The following is a 19777-nucleotide window of genomic DNA, read 5'->3' on the forward strand; positions in this document are numbered from 1 at the left end:
AAATGTTTTCAGTGACTTCAATCTGTTTATGAGGATAAAAACACCCAAATTGTGAGAAAAATGGTAGATTTATACAGGAAAAGTCAGATCACTGAGACTAAAGGCAGACTTCTGGGGGAAAAGGCCATTAAATGTTAGTAAAAGTCATAATTCTAAGATTATCAAGATTTTTTTAGTGGTCCAAAGTTGAGTGAGCATTTTTTACAAGCACTCTTTAAATCTTTAAATGACCATTTGTTCAACCATTTTTTTAAGTGACAAAACAGTTTAGGAAAGAAGAGAAGATGAGCTTTACAGAGATAAGCTGTGTATCACGGTAGCACAAAGTAATCACTGCTATCTTAACACTGACAGAAAATCCCCAGCTCCGCCTAGTTTTTACCATGTGAGCTTCACATTACCTTACTCCTTGACTATGTTGGGAGGGAGAGAAAATTCATATGGTTCCTGAAAGATGAGATAAGTCCATCAGGTCTGCATGAAACTTGGGTGATAAAGGGTTAAAGGGAATATCATCTGATACTGATGTTTAGCTAATAAATAAATGCTTCTGTCATTTCATGAGTGTATTTGGCATCACTGTAATGGAAAAAAAAAATATATATATATATATATCTCTATCTATCAGAAGGCAACATTGCAGACATAGAGGACAGTTACAAGTACCTGGGGATCCCGCAGGCGAATGGGAACCATGAAGAGGCCGCTAGAAAAGCTGCAACCACCAAGTACCTGCTGAGGAGTCAGCTGAATGGTAAGAACAAGATCCGGGCCATCAACACATACGCCCTGCCCGTGATCAGGTACCCTGCTGGGGTAATAGGCTGGCCAAAGGAGGAGATAGAAGCCACTGACATAAAGACAAGAAAGCTCCTTACCATGCATGGAGGGTTTCACCCCAAGTCCAGCACCCTGAGGCTGTACGCTAAGCGGAAGGAAGGGGGCCGGGGACTGGTGAGTGTCAGCACCACAGTCCAGGATGAGACAAGGAACATCCAAGAATACATTGGGAAGATGGCCCCAACTGACCGAGTGCTCAGTGAATACCTCAGGCAGTAGAAACCCAAGAAAGAGGAGGGAGACGAGGAACCATCATGGAAGGACAGGCCCCTGCACGGTATGTACCACCGGCAGATAGAGGAGGTGGCTGATATCCAGAAATCCTACCAGTGGCTGGACAAAGCTGGACTGAAAGACAGCACAGAGACACTAATCATGGCAGCACAAGAACAAGCTCTGAGCACAAGATCCATAGAGGCTGGGGTCTATCACACCAGGCAAGACCCCAGGTGCAGGCTGTGTAAAGATGCCCCAGAGACAATCCAGCACATAACAGCAGGGTGCAAGATGCTAGCAGGCAAGGCATACATGGAACGCCATAACCAAGTGGCCGGCATAGTGTACAGGAACATCTGTGCCGAGTATAACCTGGAAGTCCCGAGGTCAAAATGGGAGATGCCCCCAAGGGTGGTGGAGAATGACCGAGCTAAGATCCTGTGGGACTTCCAGATACAGACGGACAAAATGGTGGTGGCTAACCAACCGGACATAGTGGTGGTAGACAAACAGAAGAAGACGGCCGTAGTGATCGATGTAGCGGTTCCGAATGACAGCAATATCAGGAAGAAGGAACACGAGAAGCTGGAGAAATACCAAGGGCTCAGAGAAGAGCTCGAGAGGATGTGGAGGGTGAAGGTAACGGTGGTCCCCGTGGTAATCGGAGCACTAGGTGCGGTGACTCCCAAGCTAGGCGAGTGGCTCCAGCAGATCCCGGGAATAACATCGGAGATCTCTGTCCAGAAGAGCGCAGTCCTGGGAACAGCTAAGATACTGCGCAGGACCCTCAAGCTCCCAGGCCTCTGGTAGAGGACCCGAGCTTGAAGGATAAACCGCCCGCAGGGGCGCGCTGGGTGTTTTTTTTTTTTTTTTATATATATATATATATATATATATATATAACTAAGTGTCTCTGAATGTGTAGGCTAATGGTAAATGAACACAAACGAAATATTATTCATACAGGAATACAGCCAAATGATCGCAAGATGAGGTATTTATCCTCTTTGTCTAAATTCGACCTCTGAACAGAGAGAAAAGCTGTGACATCAGCAGTGGCAAGACAGGTCAGTTCGACTGGACAACTGAACAACAATGAGCGAGCCTATGATACAAATGTCAATGACCAAACAGGAAACAGGAGTGGGGGACAGTGAAAGACCTTTTTCTAGTCCGGACACAACACTTCTCACAGTCTGCCGGCATTCAGTTGGAGACTTTCTGAAGGATATAGGCCAACGCTGAAGAAGGAAGAAAAGAAGTGTTTGAGACAGACACCATGCTATAGCCTCCTCCTGCTGCATTCCTCACACAAGAGGAAACATTCCTGCAGCATTGCATCATGGGGGATAAGTCAAAGGCAAGCAGTGTTCACGGCATGCTGATTTAGGTAAAGGCAGGAATGCGTGAGCTGTTTGGTCTACAGAACCATACAGCATTGAATAATAATTTAATAAGAGTTAGTACAAAGGTATGAAAGGACTGAATTTCATGCAGTGTAGACGTCTGCATCAGCCCCCTTTTCTGACACTAGTGTGAAAACCTTTAAGACAGCTGCACCAGCTCAAGTGAATTTAAATTTAGTTGAGTTATAATGTGCTACATGTGAACAGACACAACATTATCGGACTAATGCAGCCATTACAAAGACATACAGACTACAGCAGCCCATTTTCAAAACCTGAAAATCTTCTGCACCAAAACCTTTAATCTCATCTCATCCATTTTAGCCTTTTGACGTGAATCTCTTTCCCCAGATTCAAATTCAGGCAGGGGCCTTTCTGTGTTGAGTAAACATGTTTTCTCTTGGGGTAACTCACTTCATCCCACAACCCAATGACATACATGGCTTCATTAATTGGTGATTCTACATTAGTTGTAGGTGTGATTTATCCCCCGCCTCCTGCCCCATGACAACTGGGATAGGTTCCAGGACCCCTGCGACCCTCAATTGGATAAGTGGAAGAAAATAAATGGGTGGCTGTGTTGACACTGCAATTAAAACTATAAGTGATCTCCTGGGTTTTCAAGACTTGTACTCATTGTTCCAACTAACAATGCAACATCTGGTATGAAATGCTCACAGCTGAAACAAGTCTGTCTGAAGGCGTGCCAAACTAGGCGTGCCTAGACAGGCATTATGCAAATGTGGCACATGGTTATGTAGATAAGTCATGGAATAAAAGCTTGGACTCCAAACAAGGAGTTTCAGGCAGTAGGAGTGGACTTAGGACCTTACAAACATTTTAACTGCACATGCTGTATATTCTGACACCCTCCAGGAGAGGCAAAACCCAAATTATTTTTTACATTAGCGCCCACTAGATGAAAAAAGACTCATAACTACATTTAAAAATAATAATGTATCTGCAAGGTCCCTTTTACACTCAGTAGTTAAGTGGTATCGACTGGAGAGCAGAACACATGTTCGTTAGAAACTGATGACATACTCACTGAAATAGCTTTACTGGCCTTTAAAAGTAAACCGATGACTTATTCACTAAAAAAGCTTTCCAGACCTTTGAAAGTAATAAAACACAGATCAGTCCTCTGTCACAGATTCAGATCCACAGTCTCCACTGGTAATATACTTTGTTACATGCGTCATGAGTCAATGATGATGTTACAGGCTCTTCTAAAAAAGCAAACAAAAATTAAAAAAGGCAAGCTATCCATTGGAAACAAGCGCCTGCGTTCATCTGCCTACATAAAAAAAACTTTGAAAGTTTAGAGAAAATTGTTAAAAGTTTTAGAATAACTGTGAAAATCTCTCTTAAAATTTCCTTAAAATAGCAGAGTCATATCGTGGTATAAAAGTTGTAAACATCTGGGGGTTTGACTCCCGAACTCGTGAGTTGTGTTATCATCATTCAACACCAATGACAGCTCTACCTTGCGTGAGGAAATGATTCAGCAGATTTGGCTCTTGTCCCCTGTGGCGTGCCACTCTCCTGTTATAGTCCTGCTGTCACTTGTCCTGGGTGCCCTCTGTCTGGGATGACTCTAAATCTCCATCCACTGCGGTCAGAAACTCATCATTTTAGGTGACCAAGATCCCAAGATTTCATCCAGAGTGACAATTAGAGTAAAAACCCCTCAAACATCATTTCACAATGACTCAGTTGAATTTCTGCTGGGTTTTTTTGTTCAACGTTAACATCAATAACATGCGGTGTCGGCGTGACTCTCATTGAAACGTGCTACTGAAAGTTCCCTGCCGCTGTGTGATCAGCATTTTGATCATCTCAGCCAGCTCTTTTCTTGAGCTGCTGATTTCATTCCTATTCAGACTGTGCAGATGATGACGGTTGTCAGGCTAATGCTTCATGAGCATCCATAGCATCGGTGCATGCACATTGAGCCCACTTGAGGGACTTATGAGAAACCTTGCTGTGCCCTCCATACTCTATTCCAGGCTCAATTTGCTGCCTTCTGGCTTCCTTCCAACGATCAGAGGCAAATATTGTAGGGGGAAACCAGTTCACTCTGCTTCTTTCAGTCAGCTGGCAGACTGGCAAAAAAAAGAAAAAACAGAAAGCAGCTGAGAACAGTTCATCACCTTATTTATTATTCAGGACTCAGCATAAAAGCCATGGCAAGAGCAAGCCAATCTTTTTGGTAGAAAACAAGGAAACTTCTGCAACCATTATTTATGCCGTGTTATGCTGATTTACTTCCAGTTATGTTGAGTCATTCCCTTCGTATTCAGCTCGCGTCAGGAGTTTCCTTCCTACCTCAGAGTTATTGATAGTCGGCTTTCATCCATAAATACCACATTTTAAGATATTTAATACATAAATCTTTAACTGTGTTCATGTCTGAGGAGTATTTCTGCACAAACCAGCTGAAAGTTGATCTGGGTCCACAGCACGCTACCAACTTAACTGAGTGCACTGACTCAGTATTATCAAAGTGCTCAACCCATCTGGGCTGATGACATAATCTATGAGCCCGTCTGCTCTGTGAGGGATGGAAATAATCCGGTGTTGTATTACAGCAATGACCCAAGCATGTGCCCAGCACATGGTCCGAGCAGGCAGAGTGAACACACAAGTGCACTGAGGATTTAGGTGGCCCTGGGGCTTGTTCAGTATCCCACCCCCCCATGGTCATGTGGTGACACATGGGGACACCCCTCGTCCCAAAAACCTCAGCGTTCTTATGCAAGAAATAATCTGGTTATACAATCCGGTAATGTTTTCTGGATCAAGGCTAGAGAAGGGAACGCTTTTTTAGATTTGATAAAATCACAACTTTTTTTTTTCCATGTATCGCTCGGTGTCCCAATCAGATGAAAGCATTCGTGGAGATGCTCAGACCCTTTTCTTATGCTGCGATGACCAGACTTTAAGAATTTTCCTGATTTTAATGAATCAACACGCAAGTCCGGTAACGCACGTCCTCCCCGTAGTTTTGTCACACACTTCTAAGTCAATCGAGCTAATTCTGTCCACATACTGACTGTTGTGATCACTGAATGAGAATGAGTATTGTCCAGGATGTCACACAATGACAGCCCGGGATAACTACAGTACTTGTGTGGGCAAACACACACCTCTGTTTGGCGTCGGTGGAGATTAAAGCTGCGGTTATGCCTGATGCATCAGTTATTGCGCACAGCAATTATGACATCAACGCAGCGTTGTAACCTTTTATACTTGAGCTTCACTTACTGCTGTCTACCTCTAAATGACAGACGTCACTGCTGAGAAAAGTATATGCTACACGACTGTAATAGCAACAGAAGAGGTGATATAAAGGAACTATGTCATTCAAGCACAGCGACAATTATCGGTTTATCTACACTTTTCTGTAGACAGTCGCACATTTTGCTTTTGGTTGAGCAATCCCAGCACAGCTTCTGTGACAACTGGGAATCCAACTGATAGTCTGTAAATATGCTTTTAAAGGAAGACCAGTACATAGACTCATGCCTCCACGTCAACCAGTTTGCATGCATGCCACGTGATGCAGGTTACAAAATTAAACACACAACCACCTGACATTGGGTCATCAGCAATAATGACTACTTTTTATGCCACCATGAGCAAAGGTAACAACTGCAAGCGTAAACTAAGCTTACATTTATGCCAGTCATCATGCTTGTGCACATGGCATTATACCTAAAAGCCCACTCCTGATACCTCAACGTCACTGCAAAACAGCTAGATGCATACCCAGCATTAAAATTTAGATTAACATGATACAAAGGTAAGTGGAAAACTGCTAAACTTTTACTGAACACAGACTGTTTTGTTAGTCATGAACTGCATTAACTTAAAGCCTCCCTTTAGCACCAGAAGTAAATTAGGCCTTGAAACATTGCAAAGTTTTCTAGTGTTGATAAAGAACGGCATTACTTCTGACTGCAACCAAGTTACTGGCCATTCTCCCTCATTTCTCTCCCATCCTCTGCAGGTGGTAGGCAAAGCCCAAGGTGTGGGGGAGGGTACTTCATTCGCAGGTGCTTTGCTCATAGCCGTCAAAAATCCTACATTTTTAAAATGAAAAGAAATAAACGGAAAAGTCATGTTAAAAAGTTATTTTTAAAATGATCTTACGGCATTTTTGTAGCAATGAAAATAAATAAAACACTGGAACCCGATGCTTCCATAGGTTAGGGTTAAGGTTAGTTAGAAACCCCTCTGTCTGTGCAAGGGAAGTGTCGGGACAACCTGTGTATTATCAGAAAAATACTGCACTGCGGGATTTAGTACTAGATGCTTCAATATGGATGGCAACAAATAAACACAAGTAACTGGTTTGTCAGTGGTTCACCCTGCAGCAAGATAATGACCCAAAACATTAGAGGAAGAGGACAAGGCAGGCTTCAGATGATGGAAAACCAGCAGTCTCCAGACTGAATCCCCATTTAGGTGAACTCGATAAAAGGGCGAAGCAAAGCAAACTAAAAGAACAATAGGTTTGGTGCTGAAACATCCAATGTGTTATTTCTTGTGGTCTGAGTTTAAAATTTAGGATAACATAAGATATATTTTATTTATCCCATCATTGTTACATTCATGCATTACAGCTGCCAAACTACTAATCTGTATCTTTCCAATTCTTCAAAAACAGTTTTACCTATTACAGAGCATTACTGTGTCTAGAAGAAATTATAGATTTTCATATTGTTTCCCTTATTGTCACTATTATATTTATGTGCTCTCTCTTTTCATTTTAACTTAACCATACCAGTTTGCGCAATCTTTAAAAAAAATAGCTCTTGCTATTGAGGCCTTGAGTACATAAAAGCTACAGAAAAAACGACACAAACTGATAATCTGATAATTACTTAAACAGTTAAGCAAAGAGTGTGTAAAGCATGAATGTTCTTAGTTATAAAATTCAGTAAGAAAAACCCCTACAGTGTTGATAAAAAGTTGCATTATTCTCAACTAAAGCCAAATCCAAAATCTAACCTAGAAATACAAGCCTACTATTCTCCTTTCCTTCTGTCACTCACATCCTCTGCTGGGAAGACAAAAGCCAAATCATGAGGGGTGGCGCTTCATTTACAGGTAATTCCAAGAACAGTCAAACTTATAAATACAGACAAAGGTGATCGTGATGTTTTTCATCAATGATAATGAAGAGAGCAATTTAAAAGGTACCAATGCCAATAAAAACAGGGTGCAGAAAAGTGTACATCCCCCTCAGTCAGGACTGAGACTTGCTGATTCTCTGTGGTACTTCAAAATCTTACTGTTTTCCACGGCTACTTTCCTTCAATCATCGTGCCCTCACACCTCTTGGGTTCTGCTTACAGACCTGCAATGAATTTAAAAAGGCTTTCAATTGCCTGGCCTGCCTGAATCTGCACTAGGGTCAGCTCTCTAAATCCCAGCAGCTGACACCAAATCAATTACCACGTGGCTGTTGGGTAAGCAGAATGGGATGTCCACAAGGAACTCCAGAAACTGGGCTAAATATGAAACCACAGTGACCACTGCTCACCAGTCTGCAGCAAATATGCAGAACTGGCTGTGCAAAGACTAACCCCAGACACAAGCACAGCGAGAGCATGGAGCAATTATTACAGAATAAATAAGCAGCTATGGTTCCCTCTGATAAGAATATATATGAAGTGTAATAAAATTTTAAATGTTGGAGGCATATTGACAAGAAAACGAAATCAAATGAATTAAAGGTACAAACAAGGATTATGTAAATACTTTACATGTAATTACACATTTGTTACAAAAGACATAATAAAGATTAAAATTGAAAACTAAAAAAAGAAGCAAAGTTGTAAAAATGCACTCTTGACCAGCATAAACTCAAAGATATATACTACTATCAATATTTGCATTGTACATAAACATTGCGATGAAAATCATCATATCACAGACCACAAGCTGACATCTTCAAATGACATAAACCCAGTGTTTTATTTAAAAAGCAACAATTCAGAATTAATATTTATCTAATTATCTGAAAATTTATCAGATTTTTTTTTGCTTCTATTAATCGTTTCAACTCTTCTTCCTAGAAGCCATTTAATAATTCAATAAATGTATTAGTAACAACTGTGTTAATGGGAATGAAAACTTGTGTTAGGTTTTGGTCTTTTAAAAAGCCAGAATGTGAAGCGTCACAAGTCTGATGACTGTGCCTTTTCCCACTTTCCAAACAGATGCGTCTGTTAGTTTGTGTGTCATCGCCACCTCTTCATACATGAACATTTCTTTTCAAATCAAATTCAAATGATGCATTTCAAGAAGGGCCCACACGGCCGGCAACAAAGAGAGAACAAAGGGAAAGCAAAAAATCTGTTTCTTTGTCGAAACCGTCAGCTGTCAGCGCGCCTCGCTGTCTTTCTGATGGTGTAAATAAACTTTTTCAGAGTATCTCATATGATGGTTTGACAGTGATTTATGAGCATGATAAATACTTGCCTGCCTTGACGTGTTTCATTTACATGTTAATAATTTTACAGCATTGTTCTTTATATTAAAAATGCATAGTTTCGAGAGATTTGATCTCATGCAAGCTTTGTTTACTGTTATATAAAATTCCCTCTGAGTTTTTATGCAGGAATGTTGACTCAAACATTGGAGCAGCTCTCCCCAGCCCAACAACAAATACCTGCTGAAAATTAATTTTTATCGGTTAGCTTCTTTAATCTTCCTCCTATTAGTTTGGGCCATAGTTCAGATCTAATGTGTGTATGATGGAATAATTGCAAAATGACATTGCTGACTGTGTCTTTATATGTGTGTGTACTTATCTTTAATTTGTGGTTTTAGTCAAACTGTTACGTTTTTTTAAAGTGTTGTACAAATGAAATTATTATTGTCAGTATTATGACTATTACTGTTGTTGTTAAATAACACTAGTAGTTATTAGAAATATGATGTAATTAATCAAATCTGCCAAGAGGAAACCTCATTGGCTGATGTTTGATGTGTTGCGAGCTAAAAGCCAATCTGTTTCCATGCTAAAGATTAAGCAGCAGCACACTATAAACAAAAGTTATCACCTGCTTCGTTCAGATAAAGAGGAGTGCAGTATGAGCTATCTACACATTAAAATGTCCTGTGGGGAGAGGGGCAAAATTAGTAGCGTGCTGCAAAATGGGGTGCGTGCACTGGGCTCGGTGCGACCTGTGAGCCCCGTCACACTGACAGATGAGGTGGTGTGAAGCTGAAGGTCAGCTCCTGAATGCCTGATGGAATACCAGCACAGAGAGGAACACAGGTTACAGAGGAAATGCCCAGGTTTAGCCGCCTGTCTTTTGTAATCAGTCACTGTGCAACTTGATGAGCGAGAGGTGAGGAAACACTCGCCAACATTGGTCTTGGCTTTGTTTTCTGCAATGTGCAATGTAGCACACTCTTATTAATCCTTCTCCAAGCTTAGCTTTTTGATCTACAACTCTTCTCCACACTAAATATAACTTGAGTTACAAAACACACCAGGTAGGAGAGCTCTTTATAGATATTTGGGTTGCTAACTAGCTGCATAAAAACCAGCTCAACCAGTTTAAGGATCTACAAAGTATGTAGAAAGCCTAACCTGTCAATACTGCAGTATTATGTCCTTCCAACCCATGCGTACTTCTTAGCAGGACATCCATCTTTACACATTCATCTTGTCCAGGAACTAATGCATTGAGTTTGACTAAGAAGGGATTGTGTGGCAGGGGCAAAAAAAGTCCTGCTCTGTGTGACTTATCTTAGAGGTACAGAGCAGCTATGGAAATATCAATAGCTCTGCTTCAGTCAAAGGAACAAGCTGATTCAACATTTTTCTATCTCCAGGAGAGCATAGTTCAGTGATAAACCACTTACTGTTGATGGAAATGACAATGCAATGTGGTGTTTGACAATAAATGCCAAAATATGGGGGATGGAAACAGATTTTAATTAGTACAGAAATATTTTCTCTTAGAACAAATTAAACAACTATTGGCTAGCAAAGTGCCTCTTCAGCACCATGTGCCAAAGTCATCTGAACTTTCTTTCTTTATTACTGTTGCCTTTTCATGCTGATTGGCACAACTGTAGAAGCTTTTAGCGCCTCTCCCCACTCCTTTGAGGCAGAACTGGTCATTTAAATCCCACAGACTCATGCGTAATTCTTTTCAATCCTACCATAGCTGTGATTTGGCAGAAAAGGCACTGATGCAATAGCTCAGCACTTTAGAGGCAGTAGTCGTTTACGAATGTAACAATACTCTGGTGAACCCCAACACTTTGGCCTGACCCCAGATCACCGAAATGCTGCGACAGCAAATACAGTTTGACTCAGGAACAGGGAATGACGCAGGTGTGTGTATGTGGTCCAGAACAGGTGGACAAAGTGTAATCAGAGGCCTTTTATCTAAGCCTTGTGTGACACTACTGTTGCAAAAGCTCTTATTATAATTACCCAATGATGATGTGATTCAGCAGTTTTCTATTATCAAGAAGGCTGACTTATACTCTACTTATGCTCCCAATTGGAAATACGTGTTGCCAAACCTTTTAAAGGTTTCGGATGCAAAACGCATTTTTCATGTATTAAACACTTTTTTTATTGCCAATGTGTGAATGAACTGTAGAAACTCCCTTCCTCCAAGGCTAAAAAAATCCCTTTACATTGAACATGAATTGATTACGTTTTATTTATTTTCAGCGATGCCCAGGAAACCCTGTCTCCAGCCACCTCCTCAGTTCTTCTGGGGGAACACTGAAGTGCTTCTAAAACAGCCAAGAGATGTCTCCAACATGTCCTTGCTCTGCCCCTGGACCCCTTCTTTATGGGATCGGAACAACTCACTTAGGAGGTGCCCAGAACGCATCTTAAGCCATAGGTTAGCTAGGAAAATAGATTGGCACTTAAATCGACAGCTCAGCTCACTCTTTACCATAACAGGCTGGCACCACTCCATCTGTTAATCTCCCTGAACTATGTTGCTCTGCTCACATTGTTGCTAGCCAATCGAATCATAATGTAGGGCAAGTCCACAACAGTCCCAGTTTCTCCTACGGCCTCTTGGGAAAGTTAATTGCCCACCCATGGTCCATGCTCTATAGTTTGGCTCAAGCTCGGTTAGCTTGCCTTGTGAGTGATCACAACTGCTTAGCTATGCAGCATATCTTGTAATCACCGCTGTTTCGTCTGATGATTCCTTGAGTGTGGAGTTCAAACACACAGTGACCTATCAGCTGACTTACCTCTTATCACAGGTATCATAATAACAAGGGTTTTTCTGAACATTATCATCGAGGAACTTTCAGTAAAGCCAAGCATGCCAAGAAATAACAGTTACCTCCACCAGTCAACAGCTTGTTTAAGAGGCTTAATAATCTTTAAAGACTTACAATGTACAGCAGCTATGACACAGGTTTAACCTTTTAAGTGCAAGCCTTAAGTCAATATACTGACACAAACACACTGCTATAAAGTTAACAAGAATTTTCAATCCAGAGAAATGTTCACGTTCACTCATCCTAAAAGGTGCTGCAGTTGGCATATACTGAACTGTTCATTTAACAAGGCAACCAAGCCTTTAATACTTCCTCTGCTGTGTCAGGCATGTTTCCACACTTTGAGCTTGATTTAAGGAATCACAGCACATCCATTACTAGCGCACCCAAAAAGTGACGATTTTGCTGACAAATGTGTTTCCCGGGCAGGATTTGATTGTTTTGCCTTTTTTCAGACTGTATTCACAAATGGTATACAGAGCTGAGACAATCAATATTTTAAATAAACTGCATGAGAAAAATAGCTGGTAGGTATTTTGGTGGTCTTTAAGGCTTCAAATACAAAACAATGTTTTCTTAAAGTCCACCTTATCAATTGTAACAAAGTGTCTTTGTCCTGCCTGATATAAATAAAATATATTTGGACTTTGAACTGATACTACAACAAAACCATATTAATATGTCACCTTCTACTTTAAAAAAGGTTTGGATCTTGGAAAACGTCGACCAGAATAACAAATTCAGGTAAACTGTGCCATGTTTTATTTGTTCTTTGTTTGGAATAAACACATACTTTTATTTTAATCATGTTTTTTGCACTTTTTTTTATTTTTTAAAAAGGTGCTATTTTCTAGCATGTATATGCACCAAATGATAAACCCGTTTATTAAAAAAATATCCAGCAGAATTAATAATGAAAACAAATAGTTTTTAAGGAAATTAAAAACATGAGCTTTTGTTATAAAAATATATTCTCCTTTTAAAATATTTCCTCTTATGTGGTAACGACTTGATAATGACACTACTTTTACAAGCAAAACGAATATTTTTTCAGCTGGTCTTCAGTGGTCTTGTGATTGTTATTAATCACTGATTTATTAAGGTATTTCAAACCTTTAAAATAACAAGACAGAATCACATGAACACTAATGTCAGCTGAAGACAGATGTAAGTAAATGAGTATTAGCCCAAATTGGCAGACTGTAGCATTGTTAGTCCTGACTGCAGCTTCAAAACAAAAGCATCAACAACAACAAAGGGGATAGCTGCTGATTAATACAGTGTAACATCAGGAACACGGGCTAACGTTAGCAGATGTGCCGACAGTCTATGAAATGATCAGGCTAGCGAGCTCTATGCATAAAAAATGACTGACTGCAGGGGCTGACACAACAACTTACCTTGGGCTTATACAGCCACTTTCGAAAGCGGTTCATCGTTACCTCGCCACCTTCCTTTGTCACCAACCCCTCCTCTCTTCTCCTGTACCTGTGTGTCTGACACTATCGGCGGCTGGCTGGCGGCTAAGCTAGCTAGCGCTTCTTGGGTCCAAATAGGAGGAAAAAAGACAATGTACGGCAAGTTGTCCTGAACGTTACACCGAGGCTCTGAAGGCGCACAAAGGAGGTATTGGGAAATAACCACTTATTTCCATTTTCCCTGAAGCCCGAGGTTAGCAACCTGTCCCTCCACCTGCCCAGTCACTTTCCAAGTCCCCGACGATACAGACAACTGGAGCACCGAAGGCTCCGCTGTTCTCTGCCCCTCTAACGTTACTCGATGACAGTCACGTTGACAACATTCACCTCCCACTTTCCCAGGAAGTGGTGCGTTCAAGTGCTCCTCCAAAAATAGCTTCTTTCTCCAAAAGAACTCGATATAAACTATAGCACAATTCTACAATCCTCCTTCTTAGAACCTTACTGAGTTCCTTGGACTACCCCATTGTTCTGAATATGGGTTATTATTATTTTGGTTGGATAAATACAGCATAATATCTCATCATTTGCAATTCATCCCAGGATGAATTAACCTCATTTTGAGACTAAGTAAGGGCCATATTATTTTTATTGCTTTAATATGTAAACCCTTCAAATTTAAAGATGGTTTACTTTCTTTTTCCTCATGTAATAAAACATAAGCAACAGATAAGAAAAGTTTACTAATGACAGTTGTTTTCTGTTACCTAAGAAACAAATTGGAATTTACTACATTAAAATAATTTTAGAATCTGGAGGAAGTGTGTCAAATTGACACTAACAGTATATTCCATAAATCACAAAAAATGATTTATTTAACATTTTATTTAATAACATTTTTATCTTCTTAAAATGTTATGCAATAGCTTCGCTGGCCCAGCCCACTTGAGATGAAATAGGGTTTGACCCCCCCTTATCTAGATTATATCAATAGTGTATGCATATATTTAAGTATGAGTAGTGGAGGTTTTCAGTTTTTATAACTAAGTTGTGTGAGAAAAACAATACAGTAGCCCAATGTTGTTTAATTTTAACTTTAAAATCAAATGTCAGGCAAATACAGGGAAATTTCATCAAATAAATGTATGATTTAGGATGTGTACAGATGCCATTCTTTGCAGTAAAGACCATCCAAATGAGGAGCAGCAAATTAAGCACATTTTTTAGGTTTGTAAAAGAGATTAGAGAGAAAATATCAGTGGGGAAAACAATTTTCACTCAAAATACACTTCCAGGTTATTCCTTAGCTTTCGCCTGTATTACATGATTAACATCAGCAGTGTGTGTTTGTCCAGAAGCTATTTTGGAGTCATTTCAACTTTCTGTTTTCTAATACATCACATATAGATTAATCATAACATTAGTTTGGTATTTCCTAATTTAAATTCAACAAATGACTTTGTTTTCACTCCGGTTAAGAAATATGATTATGATGATCAGGTTAAACCAGGAACTCAGATGCTCGATTCTGAGAATAAAAACCCAGTTTGCATGTGATTTACCCAGTAATTAGCTTTTGTCCCTCAGATACCAACAACGTAAAATCCCTGGTAAGATAGGAAACAAATTTTTTTGTAAAATCATCATTTTTTAAAGCACAAGCCAACAACTTTCCTTCGGTTTTTAGAACGGGTTTCCATCTTGACCAGATGTTTTAACGTGTCAATTTATCGCTTTCTGTCTATTGTAGAATTTCCAAAAGCACATGAAGGCAGCAGGAGACCAGCACAGCCCCAGCAAGACGTCACAACACGCTACGTCATTATTATTGTTATGGACGCCAACAAAGGATGAGGAGGGCACTCTGTTAATCTGTACGGATTAAAACTGTGAAATATTTAATATGTTAAACTGAACAATAATAAAACGCCTCTTTTGAATCTAAATAATTAATTTTTTTGCTGAAGCATTCCTCGTTTAACATTTCGAGCTGGGACGTATGTCTGTTTACGCCTGTTTTTGTTGCTAAGCAACGACGCAACACAGCGACGGCTGGAGACTGTCTATGAGTCGAAGACAGCAAATGTTTTTTGTGAATTGATGTCTTTCATTAGCAGCCCGGTTGGCTTGTCTATCCCAGGGAGAACTGTTTGTTCTCTCATCTCTCAATGCGTGAGCTTTGCTTATATAAACAGTTTATTTTTGGGCTTTTCTAGTGGATTTAAGATGGCATCAAACTATGCATCACTTGTGAAGGAAGCCGTTCAGCTCCTCGACAAGTTTAGAGCTAGCAGACAGTGTTTGGATGACTTCACAGAAGATGCTATGAAGGATCTGCAGGTATGTCAGACTCAGATCAATGTGAGTGGATGCATAGGCCTGCTTCTGATTAGTCTGTATTTCTTGTTTTGTCACAGGACATGGACATGCTGCAGAGGAAGTTCATTCTTGATGTTGTTTCCGGATGTGTTGAGCAAAAGAAGCTGCTGGATGTAGTCATCAATGCCTTCTTTGGCCAGCACGTAAAATCAGTGTCCAGAGGTGAACGTAGCCAGTTTGTTGGTGAGTAACTTCATTGCTACTCCTGATTTCAGCCTGAATAAAAGAACTGACACGTTTTAATGATCGTCTTGCTCCCCAGTTATCTGTTACCTGGCCACATTTCTTCTTGATGACCTCGGGCTTCAGTGTTTTAGCAGCATTGTTAAATCTCTGGACATCAAGAAAATGCACATGGTAAGAAACACAAATTCTGGGTGCAGAAGAGGGAAATTAATCAGCAGCTTTCTTATGTTTCACTTTTCAAAATTAGTTTTTAGGTTTCTTCTTCTCAAACCTCACCACGTGGATACAGGATGAGTGGAACAACATCTATGATGCTGCCTTTGTGGAGAAACAGTGGATTGGGCCTCTACTCAGGTGAGAAAAGCATGATAAACAAAAATACTACTTAGGTAATAACACTATAATAACTCAAAAAATGAATGGAAAACTTAAATCTACACATTGTGTAATTCACTGACAACAAAAAGACATGACAGCAGTCAGTAGCAAACAAAATTTTTAATCCTTTGAGGGCTGTATTCAGTGATTGATTTGACGCTGAAGTCACATGAAGTTCGGCACAGCGTCTGTAGACTCTTTCATTCCTGTCACATAGGCTCAGTGTGAACATGCAAGAGAATAGGGAACTAAGGGGTGTTCATGCCATTGATCATTGAGTCTGTTTCCTCACAGTCTGGTCAGAAATGTGCACAAGTATTCCAGTGGAGGTTGTTTTGTGAGCAGAGCATTTCAAATTCAGACAACCCAAATGTTTGCGTGTGTGTCCTTTAGGTGGCGCCCTGAGATAGATATTCTCATGGACCAGCTTGCAGTCAAGATCTCTCAAGGGAATCTGCTCAAGAAAGCTGCAACCAAAACCACTGAGCCCCAGGAGTTCGCCCTCACCGAACCTAAACCACGGCCTCTACCCATGCCCGAGCTCATCCCACAGCAGAAGAAATGCAAACCAGTCAGTATCAGTTACAAAAAGTCCTTTAATTTGAGAATTTTTCATGTCCTCAATCCTTAAAGAGAATGTAAGCTGTAAACTGTGTAGAGGCTGGTGCGTCACTCTTGTTTGTCATGCAGGTACCAAGCAGCACCTACAAGGCTCCAAAGGAGAAGCAGATAATCGAGGAGAATAAACAGAAGAACCATCAAAAGGCTCAGGTACAATGAATCTAATACAAAAGAAGATATGTTTAACAGTTAAACGGCAGCTGGCACATTTAAGTTCAATAATAGTAGATATTATCAAAAAATTTTATATTTTTAAATTCAATTACATATACTGCCATTAAAAAGTTCGCTTATCTGTTTTCCACCAAAGGAGCTTCTGTATGAAGCGAATATCAAACAGTTCAGATGTGGAAATCCACAGAAGTCTGAGCACACAAAGGTGTGTATGTGTGTGACTGTGTGTGTGTGTGTGTGTGTGTGTGTGTGTGTGTGTGTGTGTGTGTGTGTGTGTGTGTGTGTGTGTGTGTGTGTGTGTGTGTGTGTGTGAGGGTGGGCTTGTATTCTGTTGGCTTCAACACCATCTCATACTTGTTCCACAGAGAGTGATGTCCAAGATTGAGGAAGACTTGGATTCAAGGCTCAAGCCTAATTCCTTTCATTCCCGTGGAGCTCCTTCCAGTAATAAGGTAAGACCTAAGTACTCTGCCGGTTTCTAGATAGCCTAATGTTGGTGTAATATCTGCTGTCATGTGTATATTTTTACAGGCTGTCAGCTATCCGATCAAACTCAACAATGCAGCTATTTTAAGGAAGGAGGCACTGTATAAGCGTTGGGTGGAGGAGGAGGTCCAAAGGTACAGCACAGCTTTTACCTGCTACTTTGACCTTTTCCAAGGTGTCTGCATAGTGCTCCACGAGGATGAAGTGCAAATCAAACACATGAAAAGTTGCATCCTTTGTGCGTCTGTTTTTAATACAGAATTGAGCGGCTGGTGCAAGGCGAGCGCGATCCTTCATCTTTCCTGCAGTGGCAAAAGGAGATGCGTGAGAAGGACCTTCAGGAGCAGTTGCCCAAGATTGAGCGCCGACACCTGGAGGCATGCATCAGTGAACAGGAGGCAGCTCTGGCCCGCAAACGTATAATGGAGCGCAATCAGAAGGCTGCGCAGCTGAAGAAAGAAGAGGTAGGTAAAAACCAAGTGGCAACTAATAAATAAAAGGAATTCACAGAGGATTAAACTTGTTGTCGTCTTCTTTATGGCTTGTTTGCTTTTTCTAGACCGCTCAGCTGATGCAAAGATATGCTGAGAAAAGGTTGCAAGAGGAAAAGGAAATAAAGGATCTGGTGCAGCAAGTGGCAGATGGCCACAAGAATTCAAAGGCAGCTAAAGAGAAGTTACAGAAGCTGAAGCAAAGCATAGGTGCGCCTCCTCAAGCAGCTTGTCAAACGGGGCATTTCACGTGTTTCTTTTTGCTGTTCACATCAATGTCATGACAAATTTCACAGTGAAAGAAGTCTCCGAACAGAACCAGGAGCTGCTTCGTCAAGCACTGGAGGAAGCAGAGGCAGAGATGAGCCGCAAATTTGAAGTCATCCGAGAAATTCACTGCATTGAGTCGCTTCCTCGCATGAAATTCAAGAAATTTGATGACACAGACGTAAGTGAAGGAAAGCTTCAGTACTATGCAAAAAAGAAAAGTGGTTTCAATGTGGATCAAGACTTTTGCACAGTTCTGTATCTTATACTGAGATGCTGTTATCGATCTCTGTGTCACAGTTATCTAATCCCATGTCAGACTGTAGGCCATGAGCTGCTGGGAGAAATGTCGCTGTATGAGACGAAGGAGCGGCTGGCCCATCTGAAGAACAAGCAGCAAGCAGAGCAGGAGGAGAAACGGAAGCTCATCCTGGAGGAGAAGCAGAAACAGAAGCAGCAGCTGATGGAGAAGCTGGATGCCATCAACTTCCACAGCAGCGTCCTGGCACAAGCTACGGCCATCAGGTCAGGAAAGTGGCAAACAAAAATACTCAAACGCAGAAATGTGCACATGTGCATGTACTGATGCTAGTTTTGGCATGTGGCAGGAAAGAGGAGAGGAAAGCCGAGAAGGAATTAATTCAGCAGGTGGTGGCTCAGGATGAGACGGTTTTAGCTCTGAAGAAGATGCTTGAAGAGAAAAAGCAAGAACGTCAAAAGCTCAAGCAAACTGAAAGCAAGGTCAAAGCCCCTGAACAGACAGGAGGACACACAGGGACACACAGCCAGGTGAGTGTAAAGTCCACAACAAAGAAGAAATGAAAGAAGAAATAAAACGTATCCATAACTCCTTTCTCTGTTTCCTCTTTTGCCAGGCGAGTGTGACAAGCTGGGAGGAGCTGGAGCAGAGCTTGTCGCGCCTTGTAGAGAATTTTTCTTGACTCAAGCTATAAATGTGTTTATCAGGCACTGCAATCTTATGACTGTTTAATTTAATAAAACACGTGTGGATAACATGTGCAGTCATTTGAAGTTGCACTTATGTACTGATGTTGATCGCTGCTTGGTTTTCTGCAACAGTCGAGTATTACGACTTTTTTTTATTTTTTGTTTCAATTACTGCCAAAGTTATCGAAACTCACGTCTGTACGTAACATGAAAAAAGGAAGCGAGCCTTCAACCGTGACTGATGAGGAATGTTTCCCTTCCCCTAAACAATACTGTTTTCTGTGGCTTTCTGTGGTTTTCTGCGTCTTGCTACCAATTTACTGTACTAAATAAATACCAAGAGTCAAGTATCATATCTTTTGGGACTATCCACAACAACAAAAAAGAGAACTACTGCAAGCATAGACACAAGAATTGAACAATATACAATAACATTTCTCTGTGATATTCTATATTTAGCACAAAGCAACATAAAGTATATTAATGATATGATTTTTTATTTTTTTTTGTAAAAATTAATTAAGTAATTTTCATGATAAATTCGTATTACTGCTTGGACCTAGTTTGAATCGCTTCACCTGCGGACCGGGAGCAACTCTGAGCCTAATGCATGATGTTTTAATAAGGCGGTGGTGTCCCTGTTGGTTGTTCCTTGTAACTACACCAGATCTGTCTTGAA

General features: G+C 40.7%; 2 protein-coding genes across 6 annotated transcripts in view; one reads left to right on the forward strand and one right to left on the reverse strand.

Annotated features, from left to right (window-relative positions):
• zfyve28 (zinc finger, FYVE domain containing 28) overlaps positions 1–13533 on the reverse strand; it is a 28401-nt gene extending 14868 nt beyond the window's left edge. For 2 of the 3 annotated variants that reach the window (XM_004540580.2, XM_004540579.2), the window contains exon 1: positions 13151–13533. In XM_004540580.2, the coding sequence (XP_004540637.2) occupies positions 13151–13186 (36 nt within the window). In that variant the 5' untranslated portion in view covers positions 13187–13533. Of the gene's footprint in view, positions 1–3948; positions 4568–13150 lie in introns of all 3 variants that reach the window. The other variant, XM_004540581.3, reaches the window with a different exon arrangement.
• A 1423-nt stretch (positions 13534–14956) lies between these two features.
• Positions 14957–19438, forward strand: cfap99 (cilia and flagella associated protein 99). 3 transcript variants are annotated; one of them, XM_076877726.1, is made up of 16 exons: positions 14957–15042; positions 15385–15508; positions 15586–15730; positions 15810–15904; positions 15981–16087; positions 16505–16682; positions 16802–16882; positions 17043–17111; positions 17272–17358; positions 17438–17526; positions 17652–17856; positions 17952–18093; positions 18180–18331; positions 18470–18675; positions 18759–18939; positions 19026–19438. In XM_076877726.1, exons 2-16 carry the CDS (start codon positions 15395–15397, stop codon positions 19089–19091), a joined length of 1917 nt encoding a protein of 638 aa, XP_076733841.1. In that variant the 5' UTR covers positions 14957–15042; positions 15385–15394; the 3' UTR covers positions 19092–19438. The 3 variants fall into 3 exon arrangements, with proteins under 3 accessions (XP_076733841.1, XP_076733842.1, XP_014265704.2); XM_014410218.2 differs by lacking the exon at positions 14957–15042 and having other exon boundaries at positions 15074–15508; XM_076877727.1 differs by lacking the exons at positions 14957–15042; positions 18759–18939; positions 19026–19438 and having other exon boundaries at positions 15067–15508; positions 18451–18634.
• The last annotated feature ends 339 nt before the right edge of the window (positions 19439–19777 follow it).

This window comes from Maylandia zebra, linkage group LG19, assembly GCF_041146795.1.
Source record: "Maylandia zebra isolate NMK-2024a linkage group LG19, Mzebra_GT3a, whole genome shotgun sequence".
Taxonomy (NCBI): domain Eukaryota; kingdom Metazoa; phylum Chordata; class Actinopteri; order Cichliformes; family Cichlidae; genus Maylandia; species Maylandia zebra.